The 17,968-nt window shown below is 36.3% G+C and overlaps 1 protein-coding gene across 1 annotated transcript in view; it reads left to right on the forward strand.

Annotated features, from left to right (window-relative positions):
* The window catches only part of LOC106881712 (DNA mismatch repair protein Msh3), a 50,697-nt gene that overhangs the window by 21,351 nt on the left and 11,378 nt on the right, over positions 1–17,968 (forward strand). Inside the window, exons 6-14 of the mRNA XM_014932188.3 lie at positions 1,286–1,452; positions 2,428–2,537; positions 3,769–3,886; positions 6,746–6,940; positions 9,216–9,348; positions 12,616–12,803; positions 14,373–14,541; positions 16,799–16,863; positions 17,777–17,893. Of these exons, the coding sequence (XP_014787674.2) occupies positions 1,286–1,452; positions 2,428–2,537; positions 3,769–3,886; positions 6,746–6,940; positions 9,216–9,348; positions 12,616–12,803; positions 14,373–14,541; positions 16,799–16,863; positions 17,777–17,893 (1,262 nt within the window). The remainder of the gene's footprint in view (positions 1–1,285; positions 1,453–2,427; positions 2,538–3,768; positions 3,887–6,745; positions 6,941–9,215; positions 9,349–12,615; positions 12,804–14,372; positions 14,542–16,798; positions 16,864–17,776; positions 17,894–17,968) is intronic.

A 17,968-nucleotide genomic window follows, 5' to 3' on the forward strand; every position in this document is an offset into this window, starting at 1 on the left:
TTCATAAAACTCATCGATTGAAAATATAATCTCATCAGTTCATCCTTTATCCTTCTTGGTCTATTGCTATGGTTACTTTCATTGCCAATACATGTCTCTTCCACAATTGCCACACGGCCTCCTCTTTCACCATTTCCACTACAACTTTCCTCTGCCACTACTTCTACTATTACCCATCTCCTGTCATCATTGCATTGACATCATTCAAGTTTTAATAAATCAGGATTTCATAATTGTCTCCTTTAACTTCTGGACTTATCACAGTTTTAATGTTAATTAATTAAAGATTATTTTTGCCTCATAGCATTTAGTATGTTATCCCTCATTTAATTGCATAGATCCTAGTTAGTTTAGGCCACAGCTGCTAAGTTATTCTTTTTGTTCTTATCCTATGTTCAGCATAGTACCAGTAATGGGGTGCAGGATAGAGATATAGTTCAGTCCTCTTTTTGCAACTACATGGTCTTCAATTTGATCTTGCTGCACAACATCTTGTGTAGGTGTCTTATGAAATTTGGCAGATAAAAACTCTGTGGAAATCCATCGCATGTGTATGTGTTCATATATATCAGCAAAGTATACACTTTGCAAATTTATTGATAAATTGGTGTGTTAAACCAAAAACAGTTTGTGTTATTTATTCCAACCAGGTTACACAGACAATCCCTTATCAGTCAGGATGGTTGTACACCAGTGATTTGCCCGTTAGAAACTATTAACACAGGGGAACAATTTCGAACATAATTTCTATTGACTTTTTCACTTGATTTAGACTAAAATTGGCATGCTGATTTCAAAACTTCAATTAGTTTCCTTCTATCATGCCAAGTTTTTTCTCTACAGCTTACTCTCTGAATAAGCACATTTGTATTGTTCATCATCGTTTAACGTCCGCTTTCCATGCTAGCATGGGTTGGACGATTTGACTGAGGACTGGTGAACCGGATGGCTACACCAGGCTCCAATCTGATCTGGCAGTTTCTACAGCTGGATGCTCTTCCTAATGCCAACCACTCCAAGAGTGTATATCATCATCATTTTTAATCCACTTTTCATTGCTTGCATAGATTAGACCCATGTGTGTGTCTTTGAATATTTTTGTGGAAACCTGTGTTCTACCCTTCTCTGTTGAGGTGTAACTTTGTAACTCAAATATAAATCAATAAAACAAGTACCAAACTACAATAAGAATTGGTGTAAGTTTGACAAAAGTACCCCAGCATTACTGCTGTCCACTAGTAGTCATTTTTTGATTACTCAGAAGTGTTGCTTTCCCTTTATTTAGGCTGTTCAACCTGCCACTGGAGACTTCATTTATGACTGTTTCACTGATGTGATCAGTCGAAACCAACTTGAGACTAGAATCACGCATATCCAACCAGTGGAGATATTACTACCACCAACACTCTCAGAAGCAACAGAACGTTTACTCAAGGACACTTCTGTTCTAAGGTATTTTTTTTAATGGCCATCTTTTTTCTTTCCAGAGTTACACTATCCAGAGTGAATTCTTTGAAAGGGTAGAGTTTGATGTGTTCTTCTTTAAAATGCTAAGATATAATTTGAAAGAGATTTCCTTGCTATATCTAGCTGGACATGTGACTGTATAGAAGCTGTCTCAGTGAGAAGTTGTAAAAAAAAAAAGGCTGCATGATTGTGGCAGGAATACCTTTGGTTATAGTTTAGCTAGGCTAACCTAGGGCACTAAACAACAACAGTAACGACAGTGTTATAGATGAAATAACTAACAGAACAACTTAAACCCTTTAACATTCAGATCACTATCAAATGTAATATTTATTTAGCAGTGGGATACCCAACTGACTTGATTGGTTATCAACATATTTATAACTTCAAGTCCTGAATTATAAAACTACATTAAGCATTTAGTATTCAGAGTACTCTGTCCAATTTATTGCTTATTTATCCACATTATTTTGAATTAATCATACATTTTCTTGTAGCTTCAAGATTTTGACAGTGTGATTGTTTATTTTTAGAATGTTATTGTAGGATTGGTTTCAGTATAAAACTGGAAGAATATTTGGGCTGGTCATGACCAGTTTAAATGCTGATGCTCTGACTAAGATCTCTTAGCTCTTTAGTATTGAAACCAGTAATATCTAGTCCAAATATTCTACCTGAATAAAAAGTCAAACCCAATCAGATTGGCCTCTCACACCTACCTTACAGTGTTATTCTAAAAACAAATAATCATATCATCAAAATCTCAAAGCTATGAGATAATGCATGATTAAGTCAAAACACTGTGAATAAATTAGTATTTCATTTAAGAAAGTAATCTGAATGCTAAAGGGTTAAAGTAAAATATGGAAAATTCATAGTTATTAATTAGCTTAATAGTTTATTTTGAATGTTTTATGTGTTTGTAAAACGTTGTTCTTTAGTTTAATAATCTATTTTTAGCTCTTCAGCTGATGACTGTATCAGGATTGAGAGACTTCCAGAAAAAAAATTCGTTTACCAGCAGGCATTTGAAACTGTCAGTAATTTCTATGGAAATGATCATACAGTTGGTGAGTTCTGGATCATTCATTTTATAATTGTCAGCCTTTATTAAATAACATATTACACTACTACCATGACCACCACTCCATAAAATGAACTTATTGTTTAACCCTAGATCAGACCTAACTGAGCTGAGCATCCCAGAAGTAACAACCCAGTGTTCATATATATTCTTACAAGCAGTTGACTTCATAATCCAGTGTTACATAGACTAGAAAAGCAGAATCAAAGAAGAGATTAGAATCTTCAAGTAAAAGCCTCAGTTTCATTCATAGTTTCTCCAACAGAAGAGCTACATTGTATATACTGTTGAACTACAGTATCCCAGATGAGATTGTTAAATCCATCACCATCATGCATGAAAGGTTTTCAGCAACTGCTGGAATCATTCAGGGAGACGCCCTAGCTCTTTTTCTCTTTGGGCAGAGCTTAGCCCCATCCAAAACAAAGGCTTCAAGCAAATATAATCTAAATATCAGCAGAGCCTATATCTCTCTGACTCTCACCATTCTGATGAGCTTGCCTTCACAGCTCATCAACAATATGATGCACAACACAATACTTAACATCTCTTGAGAATGCTGCAACCATACGTACACAAACTAAAATTCAGGCTTTACCATAACAGACAACTAACAGTAGAGGAGGCAACAAGGGAAACTATGTGGTTGATTGACTTTTTAAAAGTAGCAGTGAAATCTCCCTCATATTTAACAGCAAAATTTCATAAAAGATAAAGATTTATTGGAGAATGTAGTCCAAGTTACATAATACCTAGGAGAAAAAAACAAAACAGGATGGTCCTGACTAGAATTCTTTTTGTCACAACTGACCTAAGCTATTCAACAATTGCACACCTGAAAACTATTTCCTTCTACTTCATATTTTATCTTTTAGTGAATGAGTGACTCTTTTTACACAATCAAACCTACTCATTGTTACATTCATCAAGTGTCTTTGGAATATATGTTTAATTTCCATGAAATTTGTTAATGTTCAGTTATATTACTGTTTATTGATTTTTAAAAATATTTAATATGCCATGTTGTTTTTTAGTTCTCATTACTTTCTGATTTTGAATCCCACCAAAGTTAACTTTATATCCTTCTGTAGTTGATAAAGTAAAATACCAGTGAGGGAGATTTTAATGTCATTATTATCAAGTAAACCCTTTCTGCTTGTGGACTTGTATCAGAAATCACTATATAATTAGTGTCATTTTGTTACTTTTATTAAAAGGTGGAGTCATTCGTTTACAAGATGTGATAGGATTACCATCAACTGTGATAAGTTGTTTGTCTGCACTTATATCTTATCTCACTGAATTCAAGTTAGAGAGAGTTCTAAAACTTAGTAGGTGAGTTCATATGTTGTTTTCAATCAGATAGACACACATACACACACACATAAATGTTGAACAATGAGAATGGGTGCTCAACACTGCATTAATGGATAAAATTTATTTGTTTATTAAGGCTACCATTGGTTTCATGTTATGAAAATATATATATTCTTTTATTTTTCTTTTACTTGTTTCAGTCATTTAACTGTGGCCATGCTGGTGCACCGCCTTTAGTCGAACAAATCGACCCCAGGACTTATTCTTTGTAAGCTTAGTACTTATTCTATCAGCTTCTTTTGCTGAACTGCTAAGTTACGGGGATGTGAGCACACATCCGTTGTCAAGCGATGGTACGGGAACAAACACACACACACATACACACACATATACAATGTGCTTCTTTCAGTTTCTGTCTACCAAATCCACTCACAAGGCTTTGGTTGGCCTGAGGCTATAGTAGAAGACACTTGCCCAAGGTGCAAAGCAGTGGGACTGAACCCAGAGCCATGTGGTTTGTAAGCAAGTTACTTACCACACAGCCACTCCTGCACCTATATCATCATCATCATCATTGTTTAACGTCTGTTTTCCATGCTGGTATGGGTTGGACGGTTTGACTGGGGTCTGGAAAGCCAGGAGGCTGCACCAGGCTCCAATCTGATTTAGCAGTGTTTCTACAGCTGGATGCCCTTCCTAATGCCAACCACTCCGAGAGTGTAGTGGGTGCTTTTTGCGTACCACCAGCACAGGGGCCAGAGGTGGCCGGCATTGACCATGTTTGGATGGTGCTTTTATGTGCCATTGGCACAGGGAGCCAGACAAGCAGTGCTGGCATCAGCCACAACTACAATTTCCATTTGATTGTGGTTTGATTTGATTTTGTTGTTGATGATGTATTTGACTCAATAGGTCTCAAGTACGGCATGTCACCCTATGATCCAAAGGTACTTTTTGAGTGGGCTGGTTATTGCAGTACTTAGGCTTTATGACTGATTTTTTGGAAGTAAACAATTTCCTGTATCAAAAGTTGATGAACAATTTCATGTAAGTAGGGAAAATAACCTTTATTTAAAGTTTTTTTTAAAAAAACGTCTCCCCCAGCTGATGGTAAATGTATTGATGACCAAGAATACCAAGTGCTAGTTTTAAAGAATGAACAGAGAAGTTAAGTTGAAACACTCCAATTACCAAAGGGAAAAGCTGATACTGTTTTGAATGGAATAACAGCTATTTTAGATGAATACAATTTATGGAATTGTGTAAAGATAATTGTCACTGATACAATGAGTGTGAACAGTGGGAAAAGAAATGGTATTGTAATTCATTAGCAAAGACTGTTTGCTCAAAAGGGTTTGAAAGAACTGCAATTTATTTGTTGTCAGCATCGTATCCTTGACAGAGTTCTTTGTGTTATAATGGATAACAAATTTGGAGAAAAAAGTCATCTCCCAATATTGAATATGCATTCATCCCAGAGCTTCTAAGTAATTATGAGAAACTCCAAACTAATTTCAACAATGGTGAAAAAAAGATTACTGAATCAGCAGGATGGAGAGATGACATGAAATTTCTATTTCATTTGACCAGAGTTTTTCATTTCTTTGAAGAAATCGGCAAATTAAATTTTTTTTATACATATTTGTTGTGGATAATTAATCAACACCGCTGTTGGATTTACCTTCAATTTAAGATGCCTCGAAAGAAGCTATCAAGTAAACCTGAAAGCTGTTGTGGAATAAGGAACTGTTAAGGGATTACACTGGATATTAAACATGTTTTAAAAAGACTTGATGCGGAAGTAAAACCAAGTTATATTGTCAGAACATCAAATTTTGCAATGTCTACTGTGGGAACAATGTCTGACAACAGAAAGAAAATTGTGTCAAGTGCTCAAGAAGCTATTCTGTTAACTGTCTGGGCCCTATTTTTCCATAGATCTTATGTAATGCTTAAAATGGAAGGACTCTTGAGTGTATGGATTGAGAATTAGATTTGGTGTTCTGTACTGACAAAAATGATGGTAGTTCAAAAAAGAGCCAAAAGTTAAGCTTTTTGGCTTGTAACAAGTTGGCCTGAAAGGTTTAAGAAGCGCATGAATTTGCATAGCATAAAAAATGACTGGTGAAACTGTGAACACTGATACAGAAGCCACTACTAATTATCCTAAGCAGTTGGAAATGATTGCTGAAGTGGAGCTACATACCAGAGCAAGTGTACAATGTTGACGAAACTGCACTTTTCTAGAAGTGTATGCCTGTGAGAACTTTTAATTCTCAAGATGAAATATCGACACCAGGTTTTAAAGTTTCCAAAAATCATCTGACATTTCTTTTGGATGGAAATGCTATTGGTGATATGAAATTAAAGTCTCTACACATGTATCACTCTGAAAATCTAAAGGATATCAAGGCTTACACAAAGTTTAATCTATCCATGAGTTGACATTCAAATAAGAAGGCATGGATGACTAAAACTCTTTTCAAAGTGGGGTTTACAAATGTCTTTTGCCCTGTCATAGAATGCTACAATGCCAAACATTAATATTTCCAACAAAGCATTGCATCTTTTAGACAATGCACCGAACCACTCAGTGAACTTAAATGACTTTTCAGATAATGTATGAGTAGAATATATCCTAAAGAATACAACTCTATTACTCCAACCAATGGATCAAGGTGTGATAGCTAACTTCAAGGCATATTATATGAGAACTTTTAAACAACTTATGAAAGCAATTGATAGGGAGGATAAACCTACAGTTAGAGATTTCTGAAAGAAGTTCAACATAATGAATGTTGTCAATAATATAGCTGAGTCATGAGACTGAAGGGATAAGCTTCTTTTCTATTTAATTCTTTTATTATTTTTTTCCAGTGGTTTCAAATGTTTCTCTCTGGAATCATCTTACATGAAGCTTCCTGCCAAATCTGTTCAAAATTTGGAGTTGTTAAAGAATCTCACCAGTGGTAAATCAAAAGGAAGTTTATTCTGGGTTCTCAATAAGACATTGACTAAATTTGGAGAAAGGAGACTCCGCTCTTGGGTTTGTAATCCCTTAATTAAAAAAAGGTAAATTTCCTTTGAGTTTTTCTGTTTATTGAATGTTTTTTTATTACAAAGTTGAAGAATGGCAAAAAACTATAAATGCTGAACTAATTTATACATACATACATACATACATACGTATATACCACCATCATCATTATACCTCTGCTTTCCATGCTGTGATGGGTTGGATGGGTTGTCTTGGTCCAAGTCAGTTCTTATTTGGAGTGAGAATTCTTATAGATTAGATAAGTCGGAGGACCACATCACATACATTTCTTATTTTTGTTTGGTTAGGCACAGGTGTGTTAGTGTGTTTGAGAAGTTTGCTTCCCAACCATGTGGTTTCAGATTCAGTCTCACTGTGCAACTCCTTGGACTAGTGTTTTCTATTATAGCTCTGAGCTAGTGAGTGGATTTGATAGTAGCATCTGAAAGAAGCCCTTTGTATATATGTGTATGTATGTATGCACCCATCTTTTGACATCACATGGTTATCATCATCATCATCATCATCATTTAACATCTGCTTTCCATGCTAGCATGGGTTGGACAATTTGACTGGGGACTGGCAAACCAGATGGCTACACCAGACTCCAATCTGATCTGGCAGAGTTTCTACAGCTGGATGCCCTTCCTAACGCCTACCACTCCGAGAGTGTAGTGGGTGCTTTTTATGTGCCACTGGCACGAGAGCCAGTCTGGCGGTACTGGCAAAGGCCATGCTCAAATGGTGTTTTTTATGTGCCACCTGCACAGGAGTCAGTCCAATGTTTTGTTCACATGCCACCGGCACAAGTGCCAGTAAGGTGAAGCTGAAAACGATCGCGCTCAAATGGTGCTTTTTACATGCCACCGGCATGGGAGCGAGACCGCTGCTCTGGCAGTGATCCCTCTCTGATGGTGCTGTTGGCGCTCCACTGGCACAGGTGCAAGTCATCAAATTTAGTTCAGTTTCAATCTCACTTGCCCAACAGGTCTTCGCAAGCTGAGTTTAGTGTCCAATGAAGGAAGGTTGGCATGGGTGCCAGTCGCCGAATTTGGTTCAATTTCGTTTTCGATTTTGTGGTTGTAAAAATGAACATCACTGTCATGCAGACAATGTGGTTTGCTTCCAGTCTTCTGTGAAACATGTCTGGCCATAAGAAAATATTATCTTGCTTGGAAACAAGAAAAAGTTACAACAGGAAGAGCATCCAGTCATAGAAAATTTGACTCAACAAAGTCTGCCTGACCCATGCTAGCCAGGAAAAGTAGAGGTTAAAATGATAATGATAATATCTATTGCTGGATGCACTTTCTTTCACCAACCGTTTCTCAGAGTGCATTATATTGTGACACACCAGCAATAAAGATGACATTTCCATGACAAGAATAACTGATCCCCTTGAACCCACATTATCTCTACTTATGTGCCTACCACTTTCCATACTGTGCTGGGTGGAAATTTTTGTGATACCAGCACAGGTAGGGTTGCCTTGTCACCCATACTATTAAAATGTCCTCATAATCCATGAGGAAATTAATAAAGGAGAGATTGAAGGCAGAAGAAGGGGAAGGATAGGTTGATAAAGGTTGTAAGTGTATGATGGTAGAGAATAATTGGATGAGAGGCTGGTAGAGGGAAAAACAATGGACAATAATGGCAAAGGAGAATCGTGAAAGTGGGAGATAGATATCAATAAGATGTAGCCCAGGTGAGAGGAAGCAATGACTAGAAGTACACAAAAAGTAACAGTACAATATTTAGGATACAAGTAGATTTCATGCTGTCCCCTACACTTATGCTTTGTGATGGGTGAGAGAGGTTGAGCTATAAGAATAAGAGGTTTGGAGAGGTGAGGTTCAATAGGTCCAGTAATAGTCCTATTTACACTGAAAGCATGGTACAGTGAGAAGAAGAGATCCACTGCTATTCTAAATTACACCATTGGCAAAGTACATTAAAAGTGAAAGAAGATAAGATGAGGGATAGAATATGAGTATTAGAGAAATGAGTGTTGGAGGAGGTATCAAAGTAGCACAGATATGTGTGTGTCTGTCTGTCTATATAAATTACGTCTCATCCTCCCCTTTATCCCTACCAATCTTAACATTCATTTTGCAATGTTTACACAGTCTTTTGTCATCTTCTCTATGAGATGTGATAATTTCAGGTCAGCCTTAACTACTTCATCCCATGTCTTCTTTGTCACCCTCTTCCACTGGTTCCATGATTTTGATGAGCAAGTGTGTGTATTGTTGATAAAGATAAATAATTACATAAAAAAAAATTGCCAAATCTGTGATATTTTTCTAGGGACATTGATGAACGCCAGCTTGCTGTTGAAGAACTTTCGTCTAACAAATGCGAATGTTTTGATGCTATGAAAAAGTGTCTTTTCAAGCTTGGTGATCTTGAGAGGGGCCTTACTGCAATACTGCATAAAAAGGTAACCATAATTCATGATTTGTCATTTCTCTCTCACACACACACACATCTATTTATTTAAGCACATTGAATTTGCAAAGAGGAAAATATACCTAATACTAAACTTCATTTATTCAAAGCTACAGGGGTCACTTCATCCTTACTTTGAGTTTGCCATTATTATCATGTTGTCAAGCCACCTTCAATAAATTATAAATATATATGATGATAAAAGTTATACATATAATCCTTCCTACTATAAGCACAAGGCCTGGAATTTGAGGGGAGCGTCTAGTTGATTACATCGACCCCAGTGTGTAACTGGTACTTATTTCATTGACATCAAAAGGATGAAAAGCAAAGTCAACCTCAGTGGAATTTGAACTCAGAATGTAGCAACGGGCGAAATACTACTAAGCCTTTCATCCAGTGTGCTTACAATTCTGCCAACTCCCCTGTACATATAATACAGTACAAGGTTAAAATATACATGCAGGCAACATACACAAGTTGCAAACAAAAATAACACCTGACTGATGGCATATCTATATTATAATGGAGAAAGCTGCTTATTAATTAAGTATGAAACAATTACTAAATGTACTAAAAGAAAGCAATTATTAAAGGTTTGACTGTCTGGAAATATTTTTATAAATTTATGTTCTAAGAAATGTCCTACAATTTTGATTTCTCAAGTTTATTGAATTTTCTTAACTCTAATTTCTTGCATTTTTAAATATTCATTGCATTCACTGCATCCAGTTCTTCACAAATTTAAATATTCATTGCATTCACTGTGGAGTATTGCATTTTTATTTGCAAAGTCTCACTTTCTCTTTTAATGTTTTCATTTCAAGTTTTAATTCACTATTTGGAAAACCAACCGTTTATTCTATTAATGTATATGCAATGTAAAAACATTATTTATTGAATGAAAATTTTTTTCAATACCCATATATTTTTTGTAAAAAAAGATTTGAAAGTGAATTTATTGTTATGGCTGTTTAGAATGCTATAAGCCTTACAATAATAACTATCTGGCCCGATTTTGGCCGTTTTCCTTTTTAACTTAAAAACCATAGGAGGAACCTTTATGGTTAATAAAAATTTTAAAAAATTTTAAAAAAACACAAAACAAAACAAATTGTAAATATTTTCAGAGGAAAAGGTGAACAATTCAAGGGAGGTTTTGCTGTTGTTTCTAGCACAACCCAAACCACCCTCTCTTTTCACTCACATGTATTGATGTTTTTTCAATATTTTTCTTCCATTAAACACATTTTATGGAATGATGATGCCGAAGTAACACACACGTGGTCTATTGGTGGAAGAAAAACAACAAAATAAATCGTAATCTAAATTTTCACCCCCACCATCGCTTTGAAACCGCGACCTGTTCACTGTCAAAACTTCTTGCTGCACCCCTTTTGTGGAGTTTTGTCAGTGGTTTTGACACAAATGAAATTTTAATGTTGAAGTGAAACGAATGGTTTTGCATGTGATCTTAAATGGCTTACAAACATCTTCCACGCTGCAATTGTTTTTGTTTCAGCACACAATCTCAGATCAAGTCACTTACTATGTAAATACATCTCCGTAATTTTAAAAAATCACTGACCTTTTCAGGCTCTCCAACATTTTAATTTCTAAACAGAAACTATCGAGGGCAGGAAGTGGGGTTGCCAAAACTTCATAATTTCTCAAATTTTCTTTTTATAGCAAATAAATGTATTTATGGGGAAAAAAATATTGAAACACATCAATACATGCGAAAGTGATAAAGAAACGAGGAGGGTTGTCTTTGGATGTGCTAGAAACAAGAGCCAAATCGCCCTTAAATCATTCACTTTTTCCCTTAGAAAATATTAACAATTTTTTTTTTTTTTTTTTTTTTTTACCAAAAATGTTCTTCCCATGGTTTTGAAATGCAAAAAAAAAATTGACCAAAATAGGTCCAGAGTGGGATAATGAGGGAGTAGGTGTTGTAAAAAAAAAAAAGAGTTTTCAAAAGTTTATTCATTCAAAGACCACCCCCTGACACCATCATTTCGAAAGCTGTGGTTTAAAAAAAAAATGGAGAAAATCTCTGAAAAAGTTTTAATGTATGCTATTTGAAAGGGATTTGTATAAATTTTCATTGAAAGATACCCATTTTCCTGAAAGTTATGAGGGAAAAAAATCAGATCATGTGAGTTTTCTAAATCTCCTCTCTCCACCTCCTCAGAAAAATTCCTTCCCATAAATCCCTATATCTGAAGCCACAACATCTAAATGGTATTTGTAGAAAATTTTGTTAAAAAGTTTCCCTTTTTCTGGATGTTATGAAGGATCAAAGTCAGGGGCGTATACATCAGTAGTAATGTCCTTTTATTTATACAATTTTTTTATTTCATGTTTATTTTCATTCATTGTTTGCAATGTTCTCTCTCCCACTTTCTCTCTCACACACACACACACTGAAAAGATAGGCTCCTGAATTGTAATCTCTGTTTCTTTGAGGAGAAGGTAAAACTTGACAAATTGCTTCTCTGTCTGTTGTTGGACTACTGTGATGTTTGTTTAAAAGAGAGAGATTATGACTGTGATAAAATAAGGAAAGCAATAATTACAAAGCAAGTGAGTACTATTATACAAAGAAATAATTAGACGTAAAATACAAAAATTATTAAAATTGGGAATCAAATGTGAAAATATTACCTAGCAGAAAACTGCCTGACAGGTGGTCTTTCTGCTAGTAAATCTAATGCTAAAAATTGAAATACAGAGGGTAATGTCTACAATAATTGTGTGTGTATGTAGTTTAAAATAATTAAAAAACAAGTAGTTGATATTTCAGATAATTCATTATAATTATTTCAGCACTGAGCCTTGAGGTTAAATTCATCTTGTGAACCAATCTTTCTTTACTTACTGCACTTTTGTACATTAACTTGAACAGCTCTCACAAGCTATTCATCTCTGTGTGCGTGCATGCATTTATATATATATATATATATATATATATACAATAATCCCTCAACTATCGCGGGTGTTGTATTCCAAAATCTCCCACGATAGGTGAAAATCTGTGAAGTAGAAACAGTACTGTACTTTATATATTTTTTTATTATCTTTATAATTTGTATATATTTTTTTTATTATAAATGCAAAACAACACCACAGAAGAATCAACATAACCTTAGATAATAAGCTGTGATAGGTGAACTGTAATATGGCGAGGGATTACTGTGTATATATGTGTGTGTGTGTGTGTGTATAATGTATATATACACTTTTCATTCTATTCCAGTGCTCACCCTTGGAATTTGCAACAGTTTGTCTTTCATTGAAGAATATAGCTAGTATATTCCACACTCAAAAGAATATGTTTGCAGACAAGATTGCTTCTCCGTTACTGCAGACAATCCTACAAGAGATTCCTGACTTACTGTCTGATGTGGCATTCTTTAGTGATTCGGTCAGCCTGCAACATGCCAAGTAAGTTGCGTCTTTGCATTAACAAGGTTATGTTATGCATTACTATTATTAGTGTAATTGCCAAATTGTTGGTCCCTCAGGCATAAAGTTCTTCAGGTTTCAAAGCAGAGAAACACTCACTGTCATTTATAATCTCTTCGCAATTGATAAACTGTTTTTCCACCAAATAATGTTGCAATGGTCAGAAAAGATAACAGTGAGATGAAGCAAGATCAGGAAAGTAAGGAGAATGAGGTAAAACTTTTATATTTAGTGCCATGATTTTTTCCAAAGTCACTTAGACAATATGTAGTCTTTCATTATTGTGTAAGAATGTCCCTTTTGCAATTGACAAATATTGCTTTCCTGCAAGTTTCTGTGCAATGCTTCTAGTTGATGACAATATTTCTCCACATTAACTGATTCATTTTGTTTTGACACTTCGTGATAGGCAATACCCTTCATCATCATCATCATCATCATCATTGTTTAACATCTGCTTTCCATGCTGGCATGGGTTGGACGATTTGACTGAGGACTGGTGAACCAGATGGCTACACCAGGCTCCAACCTGATTTGGCAGAGTTTCTACAGCTGGATGCCCTTCCTAATGCCAACCACTCCAAGAGTGTAGTGGGTGCATTTACGTGTCACCGGCACGAGGGCCAGTCACACAGTACTGGCAATGGCCACGCTCAAAATGGTGTATTTTACGTGCCACCTGTACAGGAGCCAGTCCAGCGGCACTGGCAACGATCTCACTCGAATGTCTTCACACGTGCCACCGGCACGAGTGCCAGGAAGGCGACGCTGGGCACAGGTGCCATCACGATTTTGCTTTCGCTTGCCCCAACAGGTCTTCACAAGCCGAGTTTCGTGTCCAATGGAGGAGACAATGTTGTCATGGGTGCCAGTCATCGAATTTAGTTTGATTTCGATTCTGATTTCATTTGCCTCAACAGGTCTTCGCAAGCGGAATTTAGTGTCCAAAGAAGGAAGGTACGCGTAAGTGGGCTGGCGGAGACCTTGGATTTAGGTCTCACTTGGCTTGCCGGGTCTTCTCACGCACATATTCTACCAAATACGGCATCACTTTTTTATGGGTTGTCCTTGTTTGGGCATGGATTCTCCTTTTTCATTGGATGTTAATCATTGCCGTTTTCATTGGATATGAACCCATTTTTCATCACTTGTGCTGATTCTACCCAGGAAAGATTCAGTACCAAGTCTACTCTGCAATGATGAGAAGAGGGCAATTCTTTGTGACCAAGTTTAGACAACTTTCCTAGTTCGTGAAAATGGCAGTAGCGGTGGCGCTGCTGCTGTTTCTATTATAGGCACAAGGCCTGAAATTTGGGTGTGGGGATACTCAATTACACTGGCCCCAGAGTTCATCTGGTACTTATTCTGTCGATCCCAAAAGGATGAAAAGCAAAGTTGATCTCAGCAGAATTTGAACCCAGTATGTAAAACCAGAAGAAATGCTGCAAAACATTTTGTCCAGCATAATTCTGCCAGCTCACTGGTTTAATAATAATAATAAGTGATAGTAGTAGCAGTAGTAGTTGTCATGTTGCTTGTTTCTTTCAGGTCTAATGACAAAACCCAGTTATTTGTTGATGATTCCCAATTTCCTGCCATCAAAGACCAAAAGTCTAAGATTCAAGAAGTACGAAATGAAATTGACCAACATCGCAGTATGATCAGGAAAATTTTGAGAGTGCCTTCCTTTAACTATATCACTGTTTCTGGGACTGAGGTTAGTATAACTGTATGTCTTGAAATTGTTTTCATAAATTTTGCTTGATATTTTATTCAGGAAGAAGGGATGTGTCCCTCACCTTTGGATTGTCCATCACCTTGAAAAGGGTGATGGACATATTCAAGACTAGTAGGATAGAGGGAAGGAGATATACTGAGGTATACTCAAACCAGAGACCTGGCACGATGGCTCACACCAAAGTGAACTCTGATAAAGGCACTCAAGGTACAAGGTAGTGGTGTTTACCCTTTAGCATTTAGACTAGCCATGTCTGGCCCAAATATTCTACCTATTTTATGTTCAAACCAGTTAGATATGTGAATTGTTGGAAGATGAGAAGGTATCAAAGTGTAGGAGAGGCTGTGTCAGTAAACTTGGCTCACATGTGCATGCACACACATTTCTTCAAAGTATAACAGGCATGATTTTGTGGTTTAAAAGTTCACTTTGCTACCACATGGTTCAGGATTCAATCCCACTGTGCAGCATCTTGGACAAAGGACTTCTACCATGACCTTGAGTTAATACCTTATGAACGGTATTTGCTTGATGGAAACCTAGAAAAGATGGTATGGTATGTCCTGTCCACTGAGTTTTCAACTGCCTTTTATTCAGCATCAAGTTGTTGTTTAGCCACAGGTCAACTAGGGAAGCATACTGGACTACACTATTTAAAAGGTTCTCTTTTTCAGGACAGTGGGATAAGATTTGAGGGAGATTTGGATGCTATTTCTTATAGACAGAGTGTCTAGAACAGTGGTTTTTAACCTTTTTATTACCACACCTCCCCTAGGAATTTGTTCTTTTCTTCATGCCCCCGTCTTGCATCTATAACTAAAATTCCTCCCAGATTTTAAATAAGATCTAAAATATGTTTTTATTCTTTTTATTGAATATGAATTAGTCACATTATTAGTGAGATTCTTGACACTGCTTCTTAGCTACAAGATCTTGAATGCATGGTTGAATGCCAGAGAGTGCACAACGTAAGCCCCTTTCAATATTCAGCCTGTTTCTGTATTTGGTTTTGACAGTAACGAGTGTGGAAAATGCAAAGATATGTGTATCCAAACATAGCTAAAATCCGAAGAGCCTGATGTGAGATCAGAGGGTAAACTAGAAAGTACTTGATCCAGAACATTTCAAGATCCAGTTCTTTGAAGTCTTCCTTAGCTGGGGAGTTGAACTTCAGCTCAAGAAACTCCTCTTGCACTTCATCCAAAACAGTCACTTCACACTGAAATGGGTTCATGGTGAATTTCCAAGCTTCACACTTTTCATCTATATCTGGGAAGTATCTGATGAATTCTGTTTTCAAGTCAGTTAGATGAGTGATTATTTGTTTCTTCAACTCAGAATCAAGGTTACCATGAACGAGAGCAGAATCCAAGTAACTAAAACTGAGTGTATTTCCCTGCTGAATTCAACATTTCCAAAGGTCATGTTTAGCCATGAAGGTTCAAATGGTGTTGTGGTACTTGAGAATGTTTATGTTTTTCCCTTGTAGTTTAAGGTCAAGAGCATTCAATGCTTTGAAGATGTCCACCAGGTAAACTAGAGATAGCTGAAAGCCTTCAGACTAGAACTTGTCATAGAGATCTGCCTTCTGCTGCAAATCTAGAAATATTGAAGGAGAGGGGGTCAATAAGTACAGAAAATGGTAAGCAGCACTAAGATAGAATAAGAAAACTAAAGGTATAAGGTGATGCTTTTGCATTTTTTCCATAAACTTCTCATTAGTTGACAATGCTCTCATTAAGAGAATAACAAATATTAGAGAACTTCCTGCTTTTTCTTAAGGGTTCGCACCCTCTCCCACCAGGTTAAGAACCACTGGTCTAGAAGCTTCTTTGTTAGCTTGTTGAGCATTGGTAGAAATGGTTAGACACCAGATTAAATACTGTACAGTGTCTTTATTTCCTTGCACTTTGTTCAGAGTGTAAATCCCACCAGAATTGGCTTTGATTTTGATCCCTTTGGTATTAAAAACATCTACTACCAGTAATACTCTAGGTTCAGTTCAAACAATGGCTACTTTCTCCCTATCTTACAAAAATTCACTTTGTGAAATTAATTTTGAAAATAATTGTTGCTGACTGACATCTTTCAGCAATTTGCATGAAGATCTTATTCTTGTTGCAAATTTGCATCAATTATAAGGTCAAAATTTGCCAGATGTAGGATCAGAATTTTTTGAGTAAAACTTTAAATTATAATTTCAGTTTTTCTGCCTCTTTTTTTTTTTTTCTTTTAGTTCCAAATTGAAGTCAAAAACAATATGTTGAACACAGTTCCATCAGAATGGATTAAGATTAGCAGGTAGGCTGTCATTTATTTTCTCCAATATCTCATTAGTTTGTTGAATGCTATAATTAACAGCTCCATCAATTAATTATTCTGGAAAAGAAAAATTATTTTTATTGACTTCCTAAAAAAAATTGTGGCTTATTTTATGTTCTACCAGTTCCAGACTTTTCCTAGTAGGTATATTATATTATATGGCTGCACAAGATTTGCAACACTGATGTACTTACACAGTCAAGTATCCCCTTCATATTCACTTTCAAGAACCACTGTATGTTACTGCTTTCCAGCCATGGCCATTCCGTATAATGAATTATGTTGCAAATATAGATAGTTAAGTTGGAAGAAACAATTCATGTAAACAGTAGGAGTAGCTGTGTGGTAAGTAGCTTGCTTACCAACCACATGGTCCCGGGTTCAGTCCCACTGCGTGGCACCTTGGGCAAGTGTCTTTAATATAGCCTCGGGCCGACCAAAGCCTTGTGAGTGGATTTGGAAGACAGAAACTGAAAGAAGCCCGTCGTATATATGTATATGTATATATGTATGTGTTTGTGTGTCTGTGTTTGTCCCCCTAACATCGCTTGACAACCGATGCTGGTGTGTTTATGTCCCTGTAACTTAGCGGTTCGGCAATAGAGACTGATAGAATAAGTACTAGGCTTCTAAAGAATAAGTCCTAGGGTCGATTTGCTCGACTAAAGGCGGTGCTCCAGCATGGCCACAGTCAAAAGACTGAAACAAGTAAAAGAGTAAAAGAGTAATATTGTCTCCTGAAAAATAATGTATTGTTGATCCCATCATGAGCTTGTTTCGATTTGATGCTTATGATGATTAGTACAGGTACAACACAAACTTTCCAGGCACTAATCCAGCCACTAGTTTACTACTCCCACTTATATTTATTCATTTTCATCTCTTGTTCCAGTACCAAAACCGTTTCTCGTTTCCATTCACCTTTCATTCAAGAAAAATGTAAACTTTTAAATCAACACAAAGAGCAACTTGAGATTGTCTGCAATGATTCTTGGATTGAGTTTCTCAAGTAAGTTTTATGACTTATGTCTGAAGATTTTTGTGAAAAGAACATAATTTACTCTCTCTCTCTCTCTCTCTCTCT

The sequence above is a fragment of the Octopus bimaculoides genome, chromosome 3 (assembly GCF_046866305.1).
Source record: "Octopus bimaculoides isolate indiv1 chromosome 3, ASM4686630v1, whole genome shotgun sequence".
Classification (NCBI taxonomy): domain Eukaryota; kingdom Metazoa; phylum Mollusca; class Cephalopoda; order Octopoda; family Octopodidae; genus Octopus; species Octopus bimaculoides.